Source organism: Oncorhynchus keta, chromosome 35 (genome assembly GCF_023373465.1).
Source record: "Oncorhynchus keta strain PuntledgeMale-10-30-2019 chromosome 35, Oket_V2, whole genome shotgun sequence".
NCBI lineage: Eukaryota > Metazoa > Chordata > Actinopteri > Salmoniformes > Salmonidae > Oncorhynchus > Oncorhynchus keta.
Window position 1 is genome coordinate 68903694 of NC_068455.1, and position 25531 is coordinate 68929224.

General features: G+C 42.3%; 3 protein-coding genes across 7 annotated transcripts in view; 1 reads left to right on the forward strand and 2 right to left on the reverse strand.

Annotated features, from left to right (window-relative positions):
* Nucleotides 1-25531, reverse strand: part of LOC127915517 (uncharacterized) — a 208139-nt gene that overhangs the window by 6340 nt on the left and 176268 nt on the right. The window lies entirely within an intron of this gene.
* On the reverse strand, nucleotides 1438-11939 carry si:ch211-63p21.1 (uncharacterized). 3 transcript variants are annotated; one of them, XM_052497476.1, is made up of 7 exons: nucleotides 11738-11939; nucleotides 10177-10335; nucleotides 5784-5873; nucleotides 5164-5238; nucleotides 4738-4808; nucleotides 4440-4611; nucleotides 1438-4252 (listed from the first exon to the last, which is right to left on the reverse strand). In XM_052497476.1, exons 2-7 carry the CDS (start codon nucleotides 10213-10215, stop codon nucleotides 4031-4033), a joined length of 669 nt encoding a protein of 222 aa, XP_052353436.1. In that variant the 5' UTR covers nucleotides 10216-10335; nucleotides 11738-11939; the 3' UTR covers nucleotides 1438-4030. The 3 variants fall into 3 exon arrangements, with proteins under 3 accessions (XP_052353436.1, XP_052353435.1, XP_052353437.1); XM_052497475.1 differs by having other exon boundaries at nucleotides 10172-10335; XM_052497477.1 differs by lacking the exon at nucleotides 5784-5873 and having other exon boundaries at nucleotides 10172-10335.
* Nucleotides 18928-24836, forward strand: si:ch211-63p21.2 (FH1/FH2 domain-containing protein 1). Of its 3 annotated transcripts, none has more exons than XM_035753421.2 (9): nucleotides 18929-20176; nucleotides 20450-20587; nucleotides 20895-21077; nucleotides 21364-21483; nucleotides 22132-22293; nucleotides 22387-22613; nucleotides 23054-23303; nucleotides 23956-24064; nucleotides 24263-24836. In XM_035753421.2, the coding sequence occupies exons 1-9, from the start codon at nucleotides 19700-19702 to the stop codon at nucleotides 24289-24291; spliced, it is 1695 nt and encodes a 564-aa protein (XP_035609314.2). In that variant the 5' UTR covers nucleotides 18929-19699; the 3' UTR covers nucleotides 24292-24836. The 3 variants fall into 3 exon arrangements, with proteins under 3 accessions (XP_035609315.1, XP_035609314.2, XP_035609312.2); XM_035753419.2 differs by having other exon boundaries at nucleotides 18931-20176; nucleotides 20447-20587; nucleotides 24263-24834; XM_035753422.2 differs by lacking the exons at nucleotides 23956-24064; nucleotides 24263-24836 and having other exon boundaries at nucleotides 18928-20176; nucleotides 20447-20587; nucleotides 22387-22578; nucleotides 23054-23270.

A 25531-nucleotide genomic window follows, 5' to 3' on the forward strand; every position in this document is an offset into this window, starting at 1 on the left:
GAGGAGGCAGGGTAGCCTAGTGGTTAGAGGAGGCAGGGTAGCCTAGTGGTTAGAGGAGGCAGGGTAGCCTAGTGGTTAGAGGAGGCAGGGTAGCCTAGTGGTTAGAGCGTTGGACTAATAACAGCAAGGTTGCAAGTTCAAACCCCCGAGCTGACATGGTACAAATCTGTCGTTCTGCCCCTGAACAGGCAGTTAACCCACTGTTCCTAGGCTGTTGTTGAAAATAAGAAGTTGTTCTTAACTGACTTGCCTAGTTAAATTAAATAAAAACTATTGTAACAAACTGATCCCACATCTGTAAAGGCACACAAGGTGCAAAGAATGTCTCCATGCATGCATTAATTGCATTTTTAAACTGTAAAAGGGGACTGTTTGAGCTGCTTCAATCCAAGGCCTCTCTCATGTCAAGACAAAGCCTTGGCACCTCTCCTCCATTATGCATTCTGGAGCAAGAGAAAGGGAGAACATTCTTTAAGAGAAGGATCACACACATACACAGTGCAGAGCGCAACACACACGTATACACACAGAGAGCGCAGACACACACACTCAGGCACACACACACTTAGGTTGACATTTACTGAGATGACTCATGAAGTGGAGGCAGCTCTGCAGAGTGGTCACTAACTGTCACAGCCACAAAGTCAGAATAGCTGATTTTAAACCTAACCTTAAATGTTTTGGGAGCACTCCTAACTACGAAAGGTAGCTAAAATAAGATTTATTAACTAATTGTAAATAACATGTTTTATGAGCTGATAAAATAGCAGATGTGCATGTTGTTTTATTCACAATACTCGCCCTGTAGGCGGCTCTGATCTGGCAAGCTTCAATCCAGCTATGAAAAAGTATGTCTTTCAGTCTGCATGAATCAGATGGTTGCCATGGAGACTAGCCTAAAGGAAGAGGAAGAGGGAGAGAGTATGGTGCTAAGTAACTAACCTCCTTATGGGACTCTCACCCACCCCAGGCCCTTTTGTGTGTGTGTGTGTGTGTGCGTGTGTGCGTACGTACGTGCATGTGTGTGTGAGAGAGAGTGAGAGAGAGAGAGCTGCCACTCACATTTAACACAGAATGCCATTCTGTCCTCACTGTTTCATAGTCATGAGTGGTGCCCTCATTTTTCTTTCTATTCTCCTCCTCCTACTCCTCACCTTTGTCTTTCTCTCCCTCCCTCGCTCACTCCATCATCTCCTGCTCTCCTGAAGAAATTAGGAGAGAGATGTAGAGAAGCAGTCTTTCCATGTTGATGACTAACACTTCTGCACTTGGAACATAAGAGTGGTCATAAGCATTTGAATAAATACTTATTTAAATCAGATATACATTTGCAATTCAAATCGCCCAATAATCAACACCCATGTTCCAGTTTAACCCATAAAGTATATTTAAAAATATACGTAAATATAAAATTAATTTAAAAAATAAACATTGTCAAAATACAATATAGCTTTATTTGATTACTGTGGCCCCAATGAAGCATAAAGATGAACATACATTGTGATAATTTTGGGGGGTTATAAATGTAAATTAACTAACACCCAGATCACTGGAGGCTGGTGGGGAGCTATGGAAAGGGCTCATTCTAATGGCTGGAATGGAATCAATGGAACGGAGTCAAACATGTGGTTTATTCCACTCCAGCCATTACCATGAGCCCGTCCTCCTATATAGCTCCTTCCACCAGCCTCCTCTGACCCAGATACAGTGGATCACAGCAGTGGATTTCAGACATACTTTATAAGCCGGAGGTGAATACATCCTTCATACAGTAAACATAAAACGTGTAATAACCTGGTTGACAAGCAGGAGTAGGTGGTCCCCTCATAACCAAACACTTACAGTACAATACAGGTTTACGTGTACTGGATTATCTGTCTTACCTAGTTACAGTCCTGTGAATGACATAGCACCCTATTCCCTACATATAGCAAATAGGGTGCCGTCTCAGACGTAGCCATTGCACAGAGTAGCTGTCTATGCAATCCTGCTTCCATTCAATTAGGCCAAATTGTCATTTAGATCTATGGGTCCCTGGATTCACAGGCTAAATACCTCAGAGACAAGAGGGTGAGAGAGTGTGGAGGGGGGGCACTCACTCATGTGCCAAGGACAGAGCATGGATTCAGTTACCAGACAGACAGAGGCAGACAAATAGACAGACAGACAAATAGACAGACAAATAGACAGACAGACAGACAGACAGACAGACAGACAGACAGACAGACAGACAGACAGACAGACAGACAGACAGACAGACAGACAGACAGAGCAGGAACAGTAGATTGCATAGGTCGGTAATTTACATGTATTTCTATTGAGCCTACAAAACACGTGTAACCCTAAAACCCTTTGCCACCCACATATCACACCATCTTCAGCATAACCAGCAAGCCAAGGGGTCTATTTTTGCAAATGAGTGGGAGAGGGAGAGAGACAGAAAGAGATATGAAGAGCACAAGCTGCCTGTTCAGAAATATTGTTGTGGAAAAGGGCGATGATGCTGCTATGGCTTATGGTCTGATGCTGCTATGATTTATGGTCTGATGCTGTTATGGCTTATGGTCTGATGCTGCTATGGCTTATGGTCTGATGCTGCTATGGCTTATGGTCTGATGCTGCTATGGCTTATGGTCTGATGCTGTTATGGTTTATGGTCTGATGCTGTTATGGCTTATGGTCTGATGCTGCTATGGCTTATGGTCTGATGCTGCTATGGTTTATGGTCTGATGCTGTTATGGCTTATGGTCTGATGCTGCTATGGCTTATGGTCTGATGCTGCTATGGCTTATGGTCTGATGCTGCTATGGCTTATGGTCTGATGCTGCTATGGCTTATGGTCTGATGCTGTTATGGCTTATGGTCTGATGCTGCTATGGCTTATGGTCTGATGCTGCTATGGCTTATGGTCTGATGCTGCTATGGCTTATGGTCTGATGCTGCTATGATTTATGGTCTGATGCTGTTATGGCTTATGGTCTGATGCTGCTATGGCTTATGGTCTGATGCTGTTATGGCTTATGGTCTGATGCTGCTATGGCTTATGGTCTGATGCTGTTATGGCTTATGGTCTGATGCTGCTATGGTTTATGGTCTGATGCTGTTATGGCTTATGGTCTGATGCTGCTATGGCTTATGGTCTGATGCTGCTATGGCTTATGGTCTGATGCTGTTATGGCTTATGGTCTGATGCTGTTATGGCTTATGGTCTGATGCTGCTATGGCTTATGGTCTGATGCTGTTATGGCTTATGGTCTGATGCTGTTATGGCTTATGGTCTGATGCTGCTATGGCTTATGGTCTGATGCTGTTATGGCTTATGGTCTGATGCTGCTATGGCTTATGGTCTGATGCTGTTATGGCTTATGGTCTGATGCTGCTATGGCTTATGGTCTGATGCTGTTATGGCTTATGGTCTGATGCTGCTATGGCTTATGGTCTGATGCTGTTATGGTTTATGGTCTGATGCTGCTATGGCTTATGGTCTGATGCTGCTATGGCTTATGGTCTGATGCTGCTATGGCTTATGGTCTGATGCTGCTATGGCTTATGGTCTGATGCTGCTATGGCTTATGGTCTGATGCTGTTATGGCTTATGGTCTGATGCTGCTATGGCTTATGGTCTGATGCTGCTATGGCTTATGGTCTGATGCTGCTATGGCTTATGGTCTGATGCTGTTATGGCTTATGGTCTGATGCTGCTATGGCTTATGGTCTGATGCTGCTATGGCTTATGGTCTGATGCTGCTATGGCTTATGGTCTGATGCTGTTATGGCTTATGGTCTGATGCTGCTATGGCTTATGGTCTGATGCTGCTATGGTTTATGGTCTGATGCTGCTATGGCTTATGGTCTGATGCTGCTATGGTTTATGGTCTGATGCTGCTATGACTTATGGTCTAATATGATTTGTTTACAGTATACACACATTAATTAACAACATGATGTGGTGACGCGAGGTGATTAAAGCATAATTATATTACTCCATGAAAAATATTACAATGAATTAAATAAAACAGAGAAGTGAGGTCAAGTACTGGCCCGAGGCATCAGGAAAGATATGATGACGATGACTAAGGAGAGAGAGAGAGGGATGGAGAGGAGGAGAACGACAGGCAGGGAGAGAGACGAGGGCCACAGGAACCAGAGCCATTTTGGGCCAGTTCTGGGCCCTTCGACTGGAGGCCCCTGACCGTCTCCTCTGATACTGGGCCGACAGATCACTAACGGTCTGACCTGTGATACACTCTCCTGAGAGAGAGAGAGAGAGAGAGAGAGAGAGAGAGAGAGAGAGAGAGAGAGAGAGAGAGAGAGAGAGAGAGAGAGAGAGAGAGAGAGAGAGACTTTCAATATATAGAGGTTTCATTATGTGGTTGCGATGAGGTTTAACTGTGGTTGTGTATTAGGTTTGTGATGTGGTTCTGTGTGGTTGAGGTACCTCTAGTAAGGTTCTGTTGTGAGCCCGGTGGGGACTGAGTCTGAGGTTCCAGCGGTGACTCCTGTGACTCCTCCCCCCATCGTCCTCACTCTCCGTGGTGTCCTGCCGTGCTATTCGTGGTCGCTTCCGTCTCCGCGAACTGATTCGCTGGAGAGAACCTGGCTCCTGTAGTCTGGACCAATTGAAACAGCAACCAAATGAAAGGACAATAGGTACTGTTTATGAGTGACCGATTGTTGAGTAAGCAGTGTGTTTGTGTGTGTGTGTGTGTGTGTGTGGGTGTGGGTGTGTGTCGAACCTGCAATCTGTGTCCTCGATGTCAGCGTCTGCATCGCTGTCACCCTGAGGATCGGACAGGGCACACTCTTCCTGCACAGTATGAGTCACATGAATTAGACACACGTACACGTGTGCAGTACAATCACTCATTGGTTTCAGCCACCTACATTTTTGACAAAGGTAATACTTCAGTATGTTTGTGTGCATCATCATTCAACATCATATGCATTACTTTCAATAAACCATACTGAGTTGAAACCGTACTGATGTTTTGTAACATCAATATTTGTGTCATTGAACGAACACACACACACACACACACACACACACACACACACACACACACACACACACACACACACACACACACACACACACACACACACACACACACACACACACACACACACACACACACACACACACACACACACACACACCCTACCTCTGTGCCATATCCCTCTGAGTACCTGGTTATCACTACCCTGTTTTTCCCACAGTGTTCACATTTCAGTGTGTCCTGAGAGAAAGAAAGAGAGAGAGAGAAAGATACGTATGTAGGTGAAATGCATAGGGAGAGATAAATATGCATTTCAGCGAGGCACAACAAACTAAAGCCGGGACTCAATCCGATTGTGCATTGTCGACAATGCAGATTTTAAAGGCAATGTTTGCAGTAAACGGTGCAGAAGTCGGCTCAACTGACTATTACACTTAAATGTCAAGCTCACTATAGTGTACGGTTTTCGTTAACAACGAATTCAACAGGAGAAGTTCCGCCCCCATTCATTTTCAACGAGGGCACACGCAGAGAAATGTGTGGGGGATTGTGGGAAGGTGAGCGGCGAGAGCCCTGCTAGCGGATTGGTAGAAAAGTTGAGCTCTGCTCCACTGTATGCAAATTTGATGCGAAGCGTTGGAGTGAAGCATTGTAATGAAGAGCCACAACCCACTGTCATAGTGCAGTTTTGAATTGAATCCTGCTTAAATATTGTCCAGGGTAATTGATGCTTCTGTATCTTCCCTTGGATGTAGAAAATAATATTATAGAACACCACTTCTCACCGGTGTCTGTGTGTGTGCTTCAGAGTATAGTGTGCAGGGTCCAGTCTCACACAAACACACTACGCCAACTTCTCCACAACTTGCCCCCATCTGCAGGGAGAGAAGCAGTAAGTGAGAGATACAGAGACAGAGAAACAGTAAGAGAGAGATACAGAGACAGAGAAACAGTAAGAGAGAGATACAGAGAAAGAGAAACAGTAAGAGAGAGATACAGAGAAACAGTAAGTGAGAGATACAGAGACAGAGAAACAGTAAGAGAGAGATACAGAGACAGAGAAACAGTAAGTGAGAGATACAGAAAGAGAGAAACAGTAAGAGAGAGATACAGAGACAGAGAAACAGTAAGAGAGAGATACAGAGACAGAGAAACAGTAAGAGAGAGATACAGAGACAGAGAAACAGTAAGAGAGAGATACAGAGACAGAGAAACAGTAAGAGAGAGATACAGAGACAGAGAAACAGAGAAGAGAGAGATACAGAGACAGAGAAACAGTAAGTGAGAGATACAGAGACAGAGAAACAGTAAGAGAGAGATACAGAGAAAGAGAAGCAGTAAGAGAGATACAGAGACAGAGAAACAGTAAGAGAGAGATACAGAGAAAGAGAAGCAGTAAGAGACAGATACAGAGACAGAGAAACAGTAAGAGAGAGATACAGAGACAGAGAAACAGTAAGTGAGAGATACAGAGAAAGAGAAGCAGTAGACAGAGAGATACAGAGACAGAGAAACAGTAAGAGAGATACAGAGAAAGAGAAGCAGTACAGAGAGAGATACAGAGACAGAGAAACAGTAAGAGAGAGATACAGAGAAAGAGAAGCAGTAAGAGAGAGAGACAGAGACAGAGAAACAGTAAGAGAGAGATACAGAGAAAGAGAAGCAGTAAGAGAGAGATACAGAGACAGAGAAACAGTAAGAGAGAGATACAGAGAAAGAGAAGCAGTAAGAGAGAGATACAGAGACAGAGAAACAGTAAGAGAGAGATACAGAGACAGAGAAACAGTAAGTGAGAGATACAGAGAAAGAGAAGCAGTAAGAGAGAGATACAGAGACAGAGAAACAGTAAGAGAGAGATACAGAGACAGAGAAACAGTAAGTGAGAGATACAGAGACAGAGAAACAGTAAGAGAGAGATACAGAGACAGAGAAACAGTAAGAGAGAGATACAGAGACAGAGAAACAGTAAGAGAGAGATACAGAGACAGAGAAACAGTAAGAGAGAGATACAGAGACAGAGAAACAGTAAGAGAGAGATACAGAGACAGAGAAACAGTAAGTGAGAGATACAGAGACAGAGAAACAGTAAGAGAGAGATACAGAGACAGAGAAACAGTAAGAGAGAGATACAGAGACAGAGAAACAGTAAGAGAGAGATACAGAGACAGAGAAACAGTAAGAGAGAGATACAGAGACAGAGAAACAGTAAGAGAGAGATACCGAGACAGAGAAACAGTAAGAGAGAGATACAGAGACAGAGAAACAGTAAGAGAGAGATACAGAGACAGAGAAACAGTAAGAGAGAGATACAGAGACAGAGAAACAGTAAGAGAGAGATACAGAGAAACAGTAAGAGAGAGATACAGAGACAGAGAAACAGTAAGAGAGAGATACAGAGACAGAGAAACAGTAAGAGAGAGATACAGAGACAGAGAAACAGTAAGAGAGAGATACAGAGAAAGAGAAACAGTAAGAGAGAGATACAGAGACAGAGAAACAGTAAGAGAGATACAGAGAAGAGAAACAGTAAGAGAGAGATACAGAGACAGAGAAACAGTAAGAGAGAGATACAGAGACAGAGAAACAGTAAGAGAGATACAGAGACAGAGACACAGTAAGAGAGATACAGAGACAGAGAAACAGTAAGAGAGATACAGAGAAAGAGAAACAGTAAGAGAGAGATACAGAGACAGAGAAACAGTAAGAGAGAGATACAGAGACAGAGAAACAGTAAGTGAGAGATACAGAGAAAGAGAAACAGTAAGAGAGAGATACAGAGAAAGAGAAACAGTAAGAGAGAGATACAGAGACAGAGAAACAGTAAGAGAGAGATACAGAGACAGAGAAACAGTAAGAGAGAGATACAGAGACAGAGACACAGTAAGAGAGATACAGAGACAGAGAAACAGTAAGAGAGAGATACCGAGACAGAGAAACAGTAAGAGAGAGATACAGAGACAGAGAAACAGTAAGAGAGAGATACAGAGAAAGAGAAACAGTAAGAGAGAGATACAGAGACAGAGAAACAGTAAGAGAGAGATACAGAGACAGAGAAACAGTAAGAGAGAGATACAGAGACAGAGAAACAGTAAGAGAGAGATACAGAGACAGAGAAACAGTAAGAGAGAGATACAGAGACAGAGAAACAGTAAGAGAGAGATACAGAGACAGAGAAACAGTAAGAGAGAGATACAGAGACAGAGAAACAGTAAGAGAGAGATACAGAGACAGAGAAACAGTAAGAGAGAGATACAGAGACAGAGAAACAGTAAGTGAGAGATACAGAGACAGAGAAACAGTAAGAGAGATACAGAGACAGAGAAACAGTAAGAGAGAGATACAGAGACAGAGAAACAGTAAGAGAGAGATACAGAGACAGAGAAACAGTAAGTGAGAGATACAGAGACAGAGAAACAGTAAGTGAGAGATACAGAGACAGAGAGAGCAGTAAGAGAGAGATACAGAGACAGAGAAACAGTAAGAGAGAGATACAGAGACAGAGAAACAGTAAGTGAGAGATACAGAGACAGAGAAACAGTAAGAGAGAGATACAGAGACAGAGAAACAGTAAGAGAGAGATACAGAGAAGAGAAACAGTAAGAGAGAGATACAGAGACAGAGAAACAGTAAGAGAGAGATACAGAGACAGAGAAACAGTAAGTGAGAGATACAGAGAAGAGAAACAGTAAGAGAGATACAGAGAAAGAGAAACAGTAAGAGAGAGATACAGAGACAGAGAAACAGTAAGAGAGAGAGACAGAGAAAGAGAAACAGTAAGAGAGAGATACAGAGACAGAGAAACAGTAAGAGAGAGATACAGAGACAGAGAAACAGTAAGAGAGAGATACAGAGACAGAGAAACAGTAAGAGAGAGATACAGAGACAGAGAAACAGTAAGAGAGAGATACAGAGAAAGAGAAACAGTAAGAGAGAGATACAGAGACAGAGAAACAGTAAGAGAGAGATACAGAGAAAGAGAAACAGTAAGAGAGAGATACAGAGAAAGAGAAACAGTAAGAGAGAGATACAGAGACAGAGAAACAGTAAGAGAGAGATACAGAGACAGAGAAACAGTAAGAGAGAGATACAGAGACAGAGAAACAGTAAGAGAGAGATACAGAGACAGAGAAACAGTAAGAGAGAGATACAGAGACAGAGAAACAGTAAGAGAGAGATACAGAGACAGAAACAGTAAGAGAGAGATACAGAGACAGAGAAACAGTAAGAGAGAGATACAGAGACAGAGAAACAGTAAGAGAGAGATACAGAGACAGAGAAAGAGTAAGAGAGAGGGAAACAACATGAGAGAGAGATAGTGTGTGTGACAGAGCAAGAAACAGAGAGATAAGCATGATAAATGAGGAACGGAGAGAGAAACAGAGGAGGTAGATATATATATATATAGAGAGAGAGAGAGCGACAGAGAGAGAGAGAGAGAGGGGGAATGAGAGAGAGAGAGAATGAGAGAGAGAGCGAATGAAAGAGAGAGAGAGCGAATAAGAGAAAGATAGAATGAGAGAGAGAGCAAAAGATAGAATGAGAGAAAGAGTGAAAGAGCAAGAGAGAAAGAGAGAATGAGAGAATGAGTGAGAGAATGAGTGAGAGAGAGAGATTGGAGAGCGAGAGAGAGAGAGAGTGGAGAGATTGGAGAGCGAGAGAGAGAGAGAGAGAGAGAGAGAGAGAGAGAGAGAGAGAGAGAGAGAGAGAGAGAGAGAGAGAGAGAGAGAGAGAGAGAGAGCAGAAAGTAGTAATGATTTATCTGGAGCCATCAGTCCATCACTAATTGGACAGCAGCAGAGGTTAGAAAGTATGCTTCATGTTGTGTAGAGTACAAACCTAACAGTGGGGCCCTAATTACCAATGTCTCACACACACAGACACACACTGAGACACATGCGTACACAAACCCACACACGGGATGGTAAATGTCCTTGCCCTCATGCACTCACATGATTAGGGTTGAGTCGTTGTGGGTTATACTGCTCAAACAGCCAAAGACACACACACACACACACACACACACACACACACACACACACACACACACACACACACACACACACACACACACACACACACACACACACACACACACACACACACACACACACACACACACACACACACACACACACACACACACACACACACACACACACACACATGATGTTACCTCACAGTCATTGTCGGAGGTCTCTCCAGATGAAAACAGGCCATGAGAGTCAGATTCCCTCCAATGCTGCAGCATCCCTGACCTGACCCACTCTCTGTTACATAGACCCGTAGACAGGGGACACAGGGGTCAGGCTCGGGTTCAGTATGCAAACCTTGTGGAACCTTTCAGATAGAAACGGCATGAATAGAGCAGATGTGATTCCTTGTTCTATACGTCAGAGAGGCATGTTTGTTCTACATAACACATGTCTATCTGAACATTGGCCAACGCTGTGTCCTGCTTAATGCAGCCTAGGCTCAGGGTTATTCAGCATATCTACATATACACATCAAATAGGATGGCGGCATCATTTAAAAGACAGGATGAAAATATATATTAAATAATAACAATAGTACATTTTATTTGTAGGGAGTTTTTCATTTACGGACAGTAATCACAACGCTCTTTACATTAGGGAAACCTATTAATATTATAGTAGTATCCAATGACTATACTTTTTCACCTCTGGCTGCACCTGCAAATGGTTGGGTATGTGGTAGGCATACTTTCTTTTTCAACCGAAATAAGCCTCATCATGGACAAACATTATTACAGTAAGTAGGTCTATTACAGTATGATCACAATGGAGGTGTTATAATTAAGCAATAAGGCCTGAGGAGGTGTTGTATATGGCCATTATACCACAACCCCCCGAGGTGCCTTATTGATTTGATTTTGAAATCATAAACTGATTACCAATGTCATTAGAACAGTAAAACTATTGTTTTTGTCATACCCGTGGTATATGGTCTGATATACCGCGCTTTTAGTGAATCAGCATTCAGGGCCAACCGGTTTATAATGTATAATATATATTATGTTTAACGTTATAAATAATACCCAATAGGGAATTCACTCTACAGTATTACAGCAACACAGCCTTCTACAGTTTGGATAAACACAGTCGGAGGAACGGAGCAGTGGGTGGAAAGTTCCATTGGAAAATGCTCTCGACAGTTTTTGTATATCCGAGGTGATACATTTCACCACAAGCTCGCATGCTGCTGCTAGTTGAGAGGGATTGAAATGTTTATCGTCATCAGAGGGGTATTTCACCTTTCACAGGAGCATCTCTAAACAGCTGGTCTGTTATTACGTAATGCGGGAGGGAGCTTTTCGTAGCGCAACAACTTTTTTGCCATAAGCATGACCCGACGGTTTTTTCACCATGCATTTCCATAATATGCTGTAGTAGACTAAACAATCATACATACAAACAACATTGTGACTTCGCTGTGAATCAATTCAATTCAAGGGGCTTTATTGGCATGAGAAACCTATGTTTACATTGCCAAAGCAAGTGAAATTGATAATAAACACGCTGTCTAGAAACCCCGTAACTTAAATGCAACCAATGCCATTTCAAGTTGTGATGCTGCAGAAAAACGTAGGCCACACATAAGCATACTTTTCACATATTCTAAATTATGTAATACAGCTATGGGGAATGCGATGATATTTCGATTGAGTTCCCCTATTACAGATATGCGCATATCAACTTGGGTTGCTTTCATAACTCCATACCTTAACTTGAATGTATCATTCCATCCCCCAAAAATGTTTCATGCGAAAAATATTGCAACTTTATATTTCAAATGACTGGAATATAAACGACGAATCTCTATCGCGGGGTGTAAAACCGGAGGCTAGTGCTGCTTCCAAAATATTTGACATTGTAATCCGCTATGATGTCAGTGTGAAGCAAACGAGAGCTCGGGCATCGGGAGTGCGCTGACCATAAATAAAACTCCAAAACAAGGCACGGGAGCGTGCAAAAAGGTGGGCGGAGATAGAAGATAGACACTTAGTATTACCACTCCTATATGGGAAGAAGAACGACGCGAAGCAGAATCCTACCAATCATTGATTTCAACACGGAGAGGGGTGGGGTTTATATGAAACTTATATGAAATTTGGTGTGCGGCTTTTGTGCAAAACCTTTCCCAAAAAGTGTATAAATATATACAGTTTAAGTTCAACTGTTAGCTTACATTAACAAACTTGAATAAACAAAGGAAGTGAGCACTGTTCGGATATTCTTTTTCTTTCAAAATGTTATAAAGTAGTGCCTATAAAATAACTCAATTTGACAGGAAACAGTTCAACATTTAGTGGGGGGAGGGTCCTAAAAATGGCTTGACATTAACCAGGTTTCCATCCAACCTTTTAATACGAGGAAAGTGCATGTCAGATAAAAAAAATATCAGGACAGATTTTTATTTAACCTTAATTTCTTATTTACAATGACATCCTACCAGGGAAGAGTGGGTTAACTGCCTTGTTCAGGGGCAGGACAACAGGTTTTTACCTTGTCAGCTTGGGGATTCTATTCAGTAACCTTCAGGTTACTGGCCCAACACTCTAACCATTAGGCTACCTGCCACCCCCAATGAAATCAGCAGATTTGTCAGTAAACTTTCCAAATGTTTGATAAAACTAAATACCACAGAAAATCATTTTGTGTCTGTAAAATTAATTATGGGAAATGCTTTTAAAGTACAAATATTGACATAATAACCATCATAGATTTTGAAGTAAACTTGGTGTCACGCGATGATATGTTGTGTGGTCTTCCCACTACGACTCAGGAAAGCATGCAGTTTATTAGGATACAGATGAAATAAGTTATGATGAACTTCACAGGGCAGTGAAAGCTTGATGCTCCTTTCAATACATGTTGAGGGTATTATTCTGGTGACATGATGACCAATGCTTGACTGACGTTTGACCCAAAACATTTTGGCTACCTCGCACACAGCAAATTGGACAATGCCGATTTTTCAGTGTAACATTTCTAGTTTGGGATTCAGGCATTAAATTCACTCTGCACATGTGAAATTAACACTCCGTGGTGTAAAATAACCCCCAGTGTTTGTGTTAATACCCAGACTTATTGTTTTACACTGTGCAGAGTAAAGCAGTACCATCAAAACCACACCCATCATTATCTCCTGAGTGGTGCAGTGGTCTAAGGCACGGCATCTCAGTGCTAGAGGTGTCACTACAGACCCTGGTTTGATCCCGGGCTGTATCACAACCTGCCGTGATCGGGAGACGCATAGGGCGGCGTGCAATTGGCCCAGTGTCGTAAGGGTTTGGCCGGGGTAGGCCGTCATTGTAAAATAATAATTGGATCTTTCCTGGTTAAATAAAACTATTTCCCAACATGCTCTATTGCAGGTGAATATTTTGGTGAGATTTTTTTTTAAATATCTGTAGTTTTGCATGTACATTGATTGATTGATTAATATTATGCAAAACAAAGATAAATAAATACAAATCTATACTAATCCAATCAGTTAAATATATGTATTGCTCCCATTATTGAAATGGTTGTTCCACTTTAAATATTTTTTACTTTATTAAGTTTCTAACCCTGACAGTCATTCTGAATGCAGTTTGTGTGTAAATAAACATACTGTTTGATATCTTAACTCGGTCTGGATTCCAATAGGATTACATGTCACTTTGCAAGTCAGCATGATGTGGCCTGTAAACTAGTGATGGAGAACTAAGGATTTCTCAAGGCTTTAACCAAATTGTGCTGAAGAATGGTTTATTGCTGGTAGCTTCATTATCGGTTCACAATTCACATTAGTGACATCTGCTGTTCAGCAATAAATAACACCGTGTGATTATCTCCCGAGCCCGTACGGGAGTACCGGAGTTGTAGCGATGAGACAAGATAGTAGTTACTAAAAAAACAATTGGATACCATGAAATTGGGGAGAAAAAGGGGTAAGAATTCAACAACAAAAAACAAAACCCAAAAAAAGAAGAGATTTCTTTGTGCTGTATTTACACACAGACAAGTCAATATGATGGAAACACAAATCTGATGGGAAAATGTTCATATGGGTTTTTATGCAGATTTTTGAATATTCACATGAAAATCTGTCATCAATGTGATGGGAACCTAATTATAAACCCCCTAAAGACTTCTGGCGAGTGCTCTAGTCCAGTGTCATTTTGATTATGTCTGCACATCATGGTTTACCAGCAGCGGCAAACATCTAAGTTAAAGCTACAGACCAGTCAAACATTTTAAGCAGCTAGGCTGGCTATCTGTGGAAAAAAAAGAGTAGTGTTAATTCAACTTGGCCTGGTCCACAGAATTATCACAGACTCAGCCCCCAGGTACCTAACCAACAATGTTTTATTTGTTAGAGATGTCCAGCAGCATAATACCAGAGCCAGAGACTCTAATATTCATTGTTTGAAATAAAATAACAATTTGAGTGGAGTGTTGAGTGGAACAAACTACCACAGCAACTCAAAACCATACCAACCCTAACCACTTTTTAAAAGAATATCAAACGCTGTCTAACGTGTGAACAGTATAACCTGTTTTTGTCTGTATCTCTGTAATGTGTCTGTATCTATATAATGTGTCTGTATCTCTGTAATGTGTCTGTATATCTGTAATGTGTCTGTATCTATGTAATGTGTCTGTAATGTGTCTATAATGTGTCTGTATCTCTGTATATCTGTAATGTGTCTGTATATCTGTAATGTGTCTGTATCTCTGTAATGTGTCTGTATCTCTGTAATGTGTCTGTATCTCTGTAATGTGTCTGTATCTATGTAATGTGTCTGTATCTCTGTAATGTGTCTGTATCTCTGTAATGTGTCTGTATCTCTGTAATGTGTCTGTATCTCTGTAATGTGTCTGTATCTCTGTAATGTGTCTGTATCTATATAATGTGTCTGTATCTCTGTAATGTGTCTGTATCTCTGTAATGTGTCTGTATCTCTGTAATGTGTCTGTATCTCTGTAATGTGTCTGTATCTCTGTAATGTGTCTGTATCTCTGTAATGTGTCTGTATATCTGTAATGTGTCTGTATCTCTGTAATGTGTATGTATATCTGTAATGTGTCTGTATCTCTGTAATGTGTCTGTATCTCTGTAATGTGTCTGTATCTATGTAATGTGTCTGTATATCTGTAATGTGTCTGTATCTCTGTAATGTGTCTGTATCTCTGTAATGTGTCTGTATCTCTGTAATGTGTCTGTATCTCTGTAATGTGTCTGTATCTCTGTAATGTGTCTGTATCTCTGTAATGTGTCTGTATATCTGTAATGTGTCTGTATCTCTGTAATGTGTCTGTATATCTGTAATGTGTCTGTATCTCTGTAATGTGTCTGTATATCTGTAATGTGTCTGTATCTCTGTAATGTGTCTGTATATCTGTAATGTGTCTGTATCTCTGTAATGTGTCTGTATCTCTGTAATGTGTCTGTATCTCTGTAATGTGTCTGTATATCTGTAATGTGTCTGTATCTCTGTAATGTGTCTGTATCTCTGTAATGTGTCTGTATCTCTGTAATGTGTCTGTATCTCTGTAATTTGTCTGTATCTCTGTAATGTGTCTGTATATCTGTAATGTGTCTGTATCTCTGTAATGTGTCTGTATCTCTGTAATGTGTCTGTATCTCTGTAATGTGTCTGTATCTCTGTAATGTGTCTGTATCTCTGTAATGTGTCTGTATCTCTGTAATGTGTCTGTATCTCTGTAATGTGTCTGTATCTATGTAATGTGTCTGTATCTCTGTAATGTGTCTGTATCTCTGTAATGTGTCTGTAATGTGTCTGTATTACATTTACATTTACATTTAAGTCATTTAGCAGACGCTCTTATCCTGTATCTCTGTAATGTGTCTGTATCTCTGTAATGTGTCTGTATCTCTGTAATGTGTCTGTATCTCTGTAATGTGTCTGTATCTCTGTAATGTGTCTGTATCTCTGTAATGTGTCTGTATCTATGTAATGTGTCTGTATCTCTGTAATGTGTCTGTATCTCTGTAATGTGTCTGTGTCTGTATCTCTGTAATGTGTCTGTATCTCTGTAATGTGTCTGTATCTCTGTAATGTGTCTGTATCTCTGTAATGTGTCTGTATCTCTGTAATGTGTCTGTATCTATGTAATGTGTCTGTATCTCTGTAATGTGTCTGTATCTCTGTAATGTGTCTGTATCTCTGTAATGTGTCTGTATCTCTGTAATGTGTCTGTATCTCTGTAATGTGTCTGTATCTATGTAATGTGTCTGTATCTATGTAATGTGTCTGTATCTATGTAATGTGTCTGTATCTCTGTAATGTGTCTGTATCTATGTAATGTGTCTGTATCTATGTAATGTGTCTGTATCTATGTAATGTGTCTGTATCTATGTAATGTGTCTGTATCTCTGTAATGTGTCTGTATCTCTGTAATGTGTCTGTATCTATGTAATGTGTCTGTATCTCTGTAATGTGTCTGTATCTCTGTAATGTGTCTGTATCTCTGTAATGTGTCTGTATCTATGTAATGTGTCTGTATCTCTGTAATGTGTCTGTATCTCTGTAATGTGTCTGTATATCTGTAATGTGTCTGTATATCTGTAATGTGTCTGTATCTATGTAATGTGTCTGTATCTCTGTAATGTGTCTGTATCTCTGTAATGTGTCTGTATCTCTGTAATGTGTCTGTATATCTGTAATGTGTCTGTATCTATGTAATGTGTCTGTATCTCTGTAATGTGTCTGTATATCTGTAATGTGTCTGTATCTATGTAATGTGTCTGTATCTCTGTAATGTGTCTGTATCTCTGTAATGTGTCTGTATCTCTGTAATTGTATACAGTGGGATGTTTACATACACTTAGGTTGGAGTCATTAAAACTTGTTTTTCAACCACTCCACAACTTTCTTATTAACAAACTATAGTTTTGTCAAGTTGGTTAGGACATCTACTTTGTGCATGACACAAGTCATTTTCCCAACAATTGTTTACAGACAGATTATTTCACTTATAATTCACGGAATCACAATTCCAGAAACCTGTCGGTGGATTTTTTTTTGCATATATTTTATACAATTATAAATACAGGTACGTCATCAAAATGTTGAAAATCAGATTTCCCCTTCGCTGATCATTGTCTGCAGCCGGCTCTGATCGTAATGTAGGTGTAATGTAACAGGCAGGGAGAGTGAGCTCGTCAACCGTGGTGCTCGGCAAACACTCAATACTCTGGCCCGTAGCCCTGCGTGGCATCGACTGTGCCACAAATGTTTGCTGAAGTGACAAAGTCCATATCTATGTTTATAAACACAGGGTCGCCACAGTTATTGTTATCTGTGATTGTAAACATTATTTTGGAGTTAATTCTATGAGGGGGAGGGCAACAACAAAACAATTGTAGAAGGAAGGGTCTCCCCCCATACACATATTACACAAGACACAGCTTAGTATTCTATTTCTTTATATTTATGACAAAAATCGAATGGATTATTGGAACAATCCTAATTTAATTGTCTTACAGTGACTTCTCCCCCAGCCCGACCTCCGCATGTTGTTTGACCCTGAAGTCAAAGAGCTGTTGGGGTCTCCTCCATCTCCTCCGACCTAATTGGGAAAGATTAAACATAATTATTGCCCAGATCTGTCCGATATCCCCGGAGTCCCGGAGGCTTACAAACAAACACAAACAGTTGTGGAGACAGTCTACAATATCCAGAGACAGCAGAGTCGCCGCCTACCTCTGACGCGATCATGGACAGATTCATCAAAGCAGCCCCTTCCGGAAATGTATTTTCCCACGAGGAAAGCTGCGCCTGTGAACAAGGGTATCACTGAGTAGTCAGTGAGCAGTGCACCGTAGTTTATGCCTCGTCCGTAACTGTTTTTGCATGTTTTGTTAATTAAAAGTGTATAATTGTACTTCCCTAGGACATGTCTGTAAACATGTTCTACTTTTTTTTCTTGTGTCGGCCTAAACTTATTCTCCAATTGGACCTCATTTGACCTCCATTCAGATTGAGAAAATAACAACTTTATTTTACATCAGTTGTGGCAAGTCTGATAAGACAAAGAAGCGAATGTATTGCAGTAACATTCACACATGACAAATGCTATAACGAACATGTCTATCTAACCTACGGGCAAACAATAATTGACACACTCTACAGGCCTAAGTACAATCAGGCCTTCATTCAGACCATTAAGCTTTGCATGGTACAGACAGTGTATATGTCACTGTTTGGAGCCTATAAGACTACAGATATAGGATCTTAATTTGAGCACGTTTGGTACAGCCGGAAAATAATCCTGCAGCAACAGATAATGTGAATTATTATGAGGTTTAGAATTAATGGACAATCTTGGAAGGGTTGATACATTGTTCGTAAGGGAAAAGGAAGTCTGAAATCTCAATGTTTTTTTAAACAACAAATACACTCAAAGTTTTACATATCCTGCATTGCAGGAAAGTTTTCCTGCAAATTAAGGTGCTACATCTGTAATAGCTATAGGAGGGGTGCTGTCATTATGGCTGCCAAGCATGCAAAGGACCATAAACACAACTGACCCTATTGTGCTTTGGGCAGGACTAGGCCTGGAAATCATGTAGGTTACAAAGACTCTTTTTCATTATGAGTAATGCTATGTGCACAAATCACATTCAAAGGCTCGTTCTTTACTATTAGAAAAGGCGGAGAGACCGGTATGTCTTCAGAAAGAGATCATTATGTTCATGATTGGGGGAGCAAAGAGAGGGAGGGAGGGAGGGAGGGAGGGAGGGAGGGAGGGAGGGAGGGAGGGAGGGAGGGAGGGGAGATCAACAGCAGCAGATAGAGGGTTGTGTATACACAAGAAGCAAATTAAACAGGAGATGTTGGCTCGATAAGGAAATTAAGGAAAAGGGTGCAACTCAAATAAACTGAGACTGATACATTTCAGCCCTGATAGAAGAGACCACTCACAGAGTCAGAGAGAGAGAGAGAGAGAGAGAGAGAGAGAGAGAGAGAGAGAAGTTTCTGTGAAACCAGGTCGGGTCATTGCATGAAAACAGTTGGAAACAACAGAACCATTCCTTGGAAATCAGAATTGAACAGAACATCAGAATTGAACCCTGAATTCGTAGAGGAATCTGGACCCATCTGATTCTGATCCGATCCAATTGGTGCGCATTCTATCCGTTCAAGGGACAATTTTGCTCTACATTCCTAAGTAGAAGCAGAAGAGCATTCTTTTTTTTGGAAGCAAATGACACCTAGAGCAAGTTCTGGATTGTGGGAATAATATTGGGAAAGGTGGTTTGTGGATCATGGAGCAGTCATGTGGTTTTGGCCTGCATTCAGTGGTCACAGGGTGACAAGAGAGGAGATAACAGGATTAGTATGGAGATATTGTTATAGAGGGAAATCTGAGTGTTGTGATCGAATCTCTTTTCTCAAAGACCTGCAGGATGAATGGGTGAGAAGGAAAGAGAGGATAAGAGGTGTTTATTTACTGCTTTTTCCTGCGTATTCAGAAAAGGAAGAACACTCATATTAACTGTGTTTTTTCAACTGCTGTTTTTTTTCTCAAAAAGTATGTCTAAAACAACAACAAAAAACACATTTTCTGAAGAATATGTTTAAAAACTGCAAATAAACCAAAACCATTAGGTTATAGCTGAAAACCTCAATTCTGGATAGCACAAAACCAAGGCAATCCTGAAAGGACCAATGACACAATCCTATCAAATCAAGGACATGCCCTTAACTTCAGGCCTCGACAAATCCTGGGTTTCCTTCCTAAAGTCTGCACCTCGTCTCCGCCTCAACACCTTGGACTTCTCCGACCTGTGGGATGAGGAGGACCTGGGATTGGACAGCGCCGAGGAAGACGGAGGCACCTTGATCAACCAAACCTCAGCATGTCTCCAAACACCACCTCCTCCTCCTCCCATGCCGCCCTCAGCTCCTCCCCCTCCCCTGTCTACAGGATATGCCTCTTCCATGGGGAAACCCTCAGGTTGTCGTACCTTAAAGCTCCACTGGAGGGAGCTCCAAAGCCTGCCCCCCCTGCCCAGGGTTAGCCGCTTTGGGCCCCAGACCATCTGGGCTGGGTTGGAGCCGGTGCACCTGGACACCAACCGGCTGGAGTACCTGTTTGAGACCAAGGGAAATGGCTCCATCTGCAGCGTGCTGACGGGAAGGCAGGTAAGAGTTGAAATCAGAGCTCTCTTGTGTGCTCTGCAATCCAATTTCTTGGTGCTCTGGCTAATTATATAAGGCTAATTTTGCAAAGGTATTCTGGCTAATGTTGGTGCACTTTGAGAGGAACAAAGTGTACAGCACTAACAGTGGAATCAACTGGGACTAGTGCAGACAACTACAAACCCTTCAGCTCTCAAGGACAGGGTTGGTGATCACTGTGTATGACTGGACTCTACCATCTCCCTTTCTCTCCCCCCCACCCCTCTCTTCCAGAAGCTGCCGTCTGTCTCAGTTCTGGGGGTGAAACGGAGTAACATCATCACAATTGCCCTCAGTAGCCTCCCTCCTCCCCGCCTGCTGCCTCCTGCCATTTATACCATGGACTGTAGTGTTCTGGACAGAGAGGACGTACAGGTACAGTCTCCACTACAGACGACTATCACGACTCACTGTATATTTTGACTGCATATATAGTGACCATTCACTGATAACTCATAAACCACTGCAAAGCCAACATTGAAAATACAATGCGGCAAATAGTATTATGTTGCATGTCACCTTCCTCACTGCATCTTATACTAGTAGGAGGACTAACTTATACTCCACTTACTGCCAACTCATCTCTACCACACTACATCAGCCTGTACCTTACTACAGGCATACCTTCTCCACAGACATTCACACCCATCTAAATCCCTTCTCTCTTTCTCTCTCCATCCAGCGTCTCCAGTCCCTGGTCCCCAGTGAAGAGGAGTTGTCTCTGATCAGGAAGGCCCAGGCCGAGTCCCCCCACTCGCCTCTGGCCCCAGCTGAGCTCTGTCTCCTAACCCTGGGGCAGATCACTTACCTGAGCCCCAGGCTTCAGCTCTGGGCTTTCGCTCTGGACTATGACACCCTGGAAAGAGTAGGTGGTGTCTGAGTGTCATAAAATGGAAGGCATAATGAGTGATTAGAGGAGGTGAAGGATGGATGGAGAATGGATAAGGGGCTGTCACCCTGTGGCATTATGGTTTATTGCGGAGAAGTTGTAGAGGTTTTAAACTTTGAAGTGTGATGCAGGGTGGCATTCATTAGGCAACAAACTGAAGAAAACGGATTGAAACACAGAGGGACTACTTGAACTTCCAATAAGCATCCAATAACTGTGAATGTGTTGCTTACCTATTGCTGTATGTTATTTATATAACCAGGAAATTGCAGAGCCTCTCTTCCACCTGAAGCTTGCCATGGAACAGCTGGCAGCCAATCAGACCTTTAGATGCATCTTGGCCACTGTGCTAGCCATTGGTAACTTCCTCAATGGATGCAAGGTGAACAACATACCATCATCAACTCCTTTGCATTAGTCTCGTTCCTCTTTTTTCACTGTTGTTGTTGCACTGATCTATTGCGCTTCCCAAACTCAGTGCACTTGTCTTTTTATTTGATTTTTTACAATACATAGCTGATTCAAATGATCAAAGCTTGATGATTAGTTGATTATTTGAATCAGCTGTGTAGTGCTAGGGACAACAACAAAACGTGCACCCCTTGAGGTTCCCAGGACCAAGTTTGGGAAACCCTGGTCTAAATCCTAGCAATCTAACTTTCTTTCTCGCCTCTCTCTCTCTCTCTCTCTCCCCCGCTTTCTCTTTGTCTCTCTCCCCATCTCTCTGTCTCTCTCCCTCTCTCTCTCCCCCTCCCCTCCCCGTCTCTCTCTTTCTCTCTCCCCCGCTTTCTCTTTGTCTCTCTCTCTCCCCATCTCTCTGTCTCTCTCCCTCTCTCTCTCCCCCTCCCCTCCCCGACTCTCTCTTTCTCTCTCTCGTCCCTGTCTCTCTCTCTCTCTCTGTCTCTCTCTCTCCCTCCCTTCCTCTCGATCTCCCTTTCTCTCTCTCCTCCCTGTCTCTCTCTCTCTCTCTGTCTCTCTCTCTCCCTCCCTTCCTCTCGCTCTCCCTTTCTCTCTCTCTCTGTCTCTTTAGGCCGGTGGTTTTGAGTTGAGTTACCTGGGGAAGTTGTCTCAGGTCAGAGATACACACTCCCGTCAGCCTCTCCTGTACCACATGTGTGTTCTGCTCCTGCAGCTCTACCCACAGTCCTCAGACCTCTACTCTGATATCACCTCTGTCACCCGCACCAGCAAGGTGTGTGTGTGTGCGTGCGTGCCTGCGTGTGTTTGCGTGCGTGCGTACGTGTGCGACCACTCTGCTCTCAACCCTCCCATGTCTCTCTCCCAGTGTGACTACACCCAGGTCCAGTCCAGCCTCTCACAGCTGGAGGCCCTTTGCAAATCCTCATGGGACCAGCTGCGTCTGCTAGAACGGGAGGATGAGAAGAAGAGAGGAGGACGGGACAGAGGAGGGGAGCGGGAAGGCACCCTGCGACAGAGGTTACCTACGTTCCTGAAGGAATGTGAGGACAGGCTGAAGGTACTGAGAGCTGTCCATCGGAGGGTTATCAACAGGTGATGTCTGAATATTGTAACTTGTGTAAGAGTGTAACTTTACTTACATGACCTAATACAATACTTTACATTAAGGTACGCTTAAAATTATGTATAAATGGCTTATAAGTAGTTTATAAAGTTAATTTGATTAGTTTAGAGATTCATAAATCTGGACTAAACAGCTATGACACTAGAAATGGGTGATTGTTGTTTCTCTCTTTTCCTCCCTCTCTCTCTCTTCCTATCTATCTCACACCTTTTCTCCCTCTATTTTTCTCTCTCTCTTTCCCTATCTATCGCTCTCTCTCTATCTCTCTCTCTATATATCTCTTCCTCGCTCTCTTCTTCTCTCTCACACACTCTCTTCCTCTCTCTATCTCCCTCTCTCTCCCTCTCTTCTCTCTCTCTCTTTTTTCTCTTTCTCTGTACTCTCTCTCTCTCGCTCTATCTATCTGTAGGTTTCACTCATTCCTTTTGTTTCTGGGTTACTCTCGTACGATGGTGAGAGAGACGAATGCGGAGGACTTCTGTAAGACCGTCAGTGACTTCTCCCTGGAATACAGAGCCACCCGTCTCTCCATCCTGCAACAAAGGGAGAGAGAGAGGGGGCGAGAGAAAGGAGGAGAGAGTCCCAGCTCACCTGCACCTAACCACAAACACCACTACCATCCCCACCACCACCACCACCACCACCAGACACCTTCTCAGGTAGAGACTGATGGGAGAGCGAGAGAGAGGGAGAGAAGTGACAGTGTCACAAAAAAAACAGGAGTGTATTCAATAGGAATAGAAGCAAACAGCCGAAACGGGGGGAGGACTATCCTGAACTTAATCCGTGGTAGGGCGAAACAAAGCCACTGACCGCCCCAGGCACATTGTTCATGTTTTTGTTTCAAAATTAGCATCCAGCAAAGTGGTAGAAAAAAACATCCTAGTACATACTCTGCTGTTCTATTGCACATGCAGTGACCTCCAAGGGGGAAAAAACGGGTTTGTTGTCTGATGTTGTTACTAAGAGATTGCAAGGTCGTGAGTTCAATCCCCAGCTGAGTTATACCAAAGAATGGAAAAATGGGAGCTGATGCATCTCTGTTTAGCGCTCAGCATTAAGGAGTTAGATTGGGAATAATGCCTTGTGACAGACTACACTCCTGTCCAGAGAGGGTACTTGTACATCAAGATGCCTCATGCTACAGAAACAGGCTACTTAGACATAGTTATATTGCAAACGGATGTGGCAGATTCACTGCTGTGGATTCCTGATTTAAATGGAACTACACATGTATCAATAATAAGTAGCTGAATAATATGTGTGTTATGAATTGTTCATTTTCATAACTGTGTGTTGTTAATTTGTCAGGAGAGCTTGGAGCAGTGCAAACTAGAGGAGGTATTGAAGACCCCAGAATCTGACTTTCAGTTAGATTCCACCCTTCCACGCCACCGCAGTAAGAAGACTGATATCAGAGGTACACACACACACACACACACACACACACACACACACACACACACACACACACACACACACACACACACACACACACACACACACACACACACACACACACACACACACACACACACACACACACACACACACACACACACACACACACACACACACACACACACACACACACCTTACCTATTTCTTGGTGTTTCAGGTCGACTCTCCCGGAAGCTAAAGTGGTGACATGTGAAGTGAAGTGTGTCGTCTGTCCTGCGTTTCTGTCTACATCTGTTTGTAGAATCATGCATTGTTATTGCTACACAGGTGACTATAGTCACTGTAAATGCATACTGTTTAGCACACCATAGTCCCTGCATGTTGTATGCTACAATGCAATAAAATATTCTGTCATGCACTTCAACAAGCACATGGGCCTACTTATTCTCATACACAAACACAATCTTATCCACAGTCAGACTAACACAGCAGCATTGAAAATAAACACGTGTAAATATATGTGTAGACATGAAAACTATTTTTGACAAATGCTTCACATTTCTATACATGTATGTGAAACATAAAAAAACTTGCCAAACATGGATTTCCTTTTTACACATGGATTTTCTGTGTGTTAATGACATCAATAATGTCACTATGTTTTTGTTGTCAGAAAATGCATTTAAGACATTCAACATACATTTTTCTGCCAACACATGAAATTCACTGAAGAGGATGGTCCTCCCCTTCCTCCTCTGAGGAATCTCCACTGATCCACACTAAACAAAAATATAAATGCAACATTGGTATTGGTCCCGTGTTTCATGAAGTAAAATAAAAGATCTCACAAATGTTCCATACGCACAAAAAGCTTATTTCTCTCCAATTTTGTGCACAGATTTGTTAACATCCCTGTTAGTGAGCATTTCTCCTTTGCCAAGATAATCCATCCACCTGACAGGTGTGGTATATCAACAACCTTATTAAACGGCATGATCATTACACAGGTGCACCTTGCGCTGGGGACAATAAAAAGGCCACTCTAAAATGTGCAGTTTTGTCAGACAACACAATCCCACAGATGTCTCAAGTCTTGAGGGAGCGTGCAACTGGCATGCTGACTGCAGGAATGACCACCAGAGCAATTGCCAGAGAATTTAATGTTCATTTATCTACCATAAGCCCCCTCCAACATCGTTTTCGAGAAGTTGGCAGTACGCCCAACCGGCCTCACAACCGCAGACCACATGTAACCACGCCAGCCCAGGATCTACATCCGCCTTCTTCACTAGCGGGATCATCTGAGACCAGTCAACCGGACAGCTGATGAAAATGAGTATTTATTTTTGTAAAAAAACACTTTTGTGGGGAAAAACTCATTCTGATTGGCTGGGCCTAGCTCCCCAGCGGGTGGGCCTGGCTCTCCAGTGGGTGGGCCTATGCCTTCCCAGCCCTACCCATGGCTGTGCCTCTGCTCTGCTGTGAA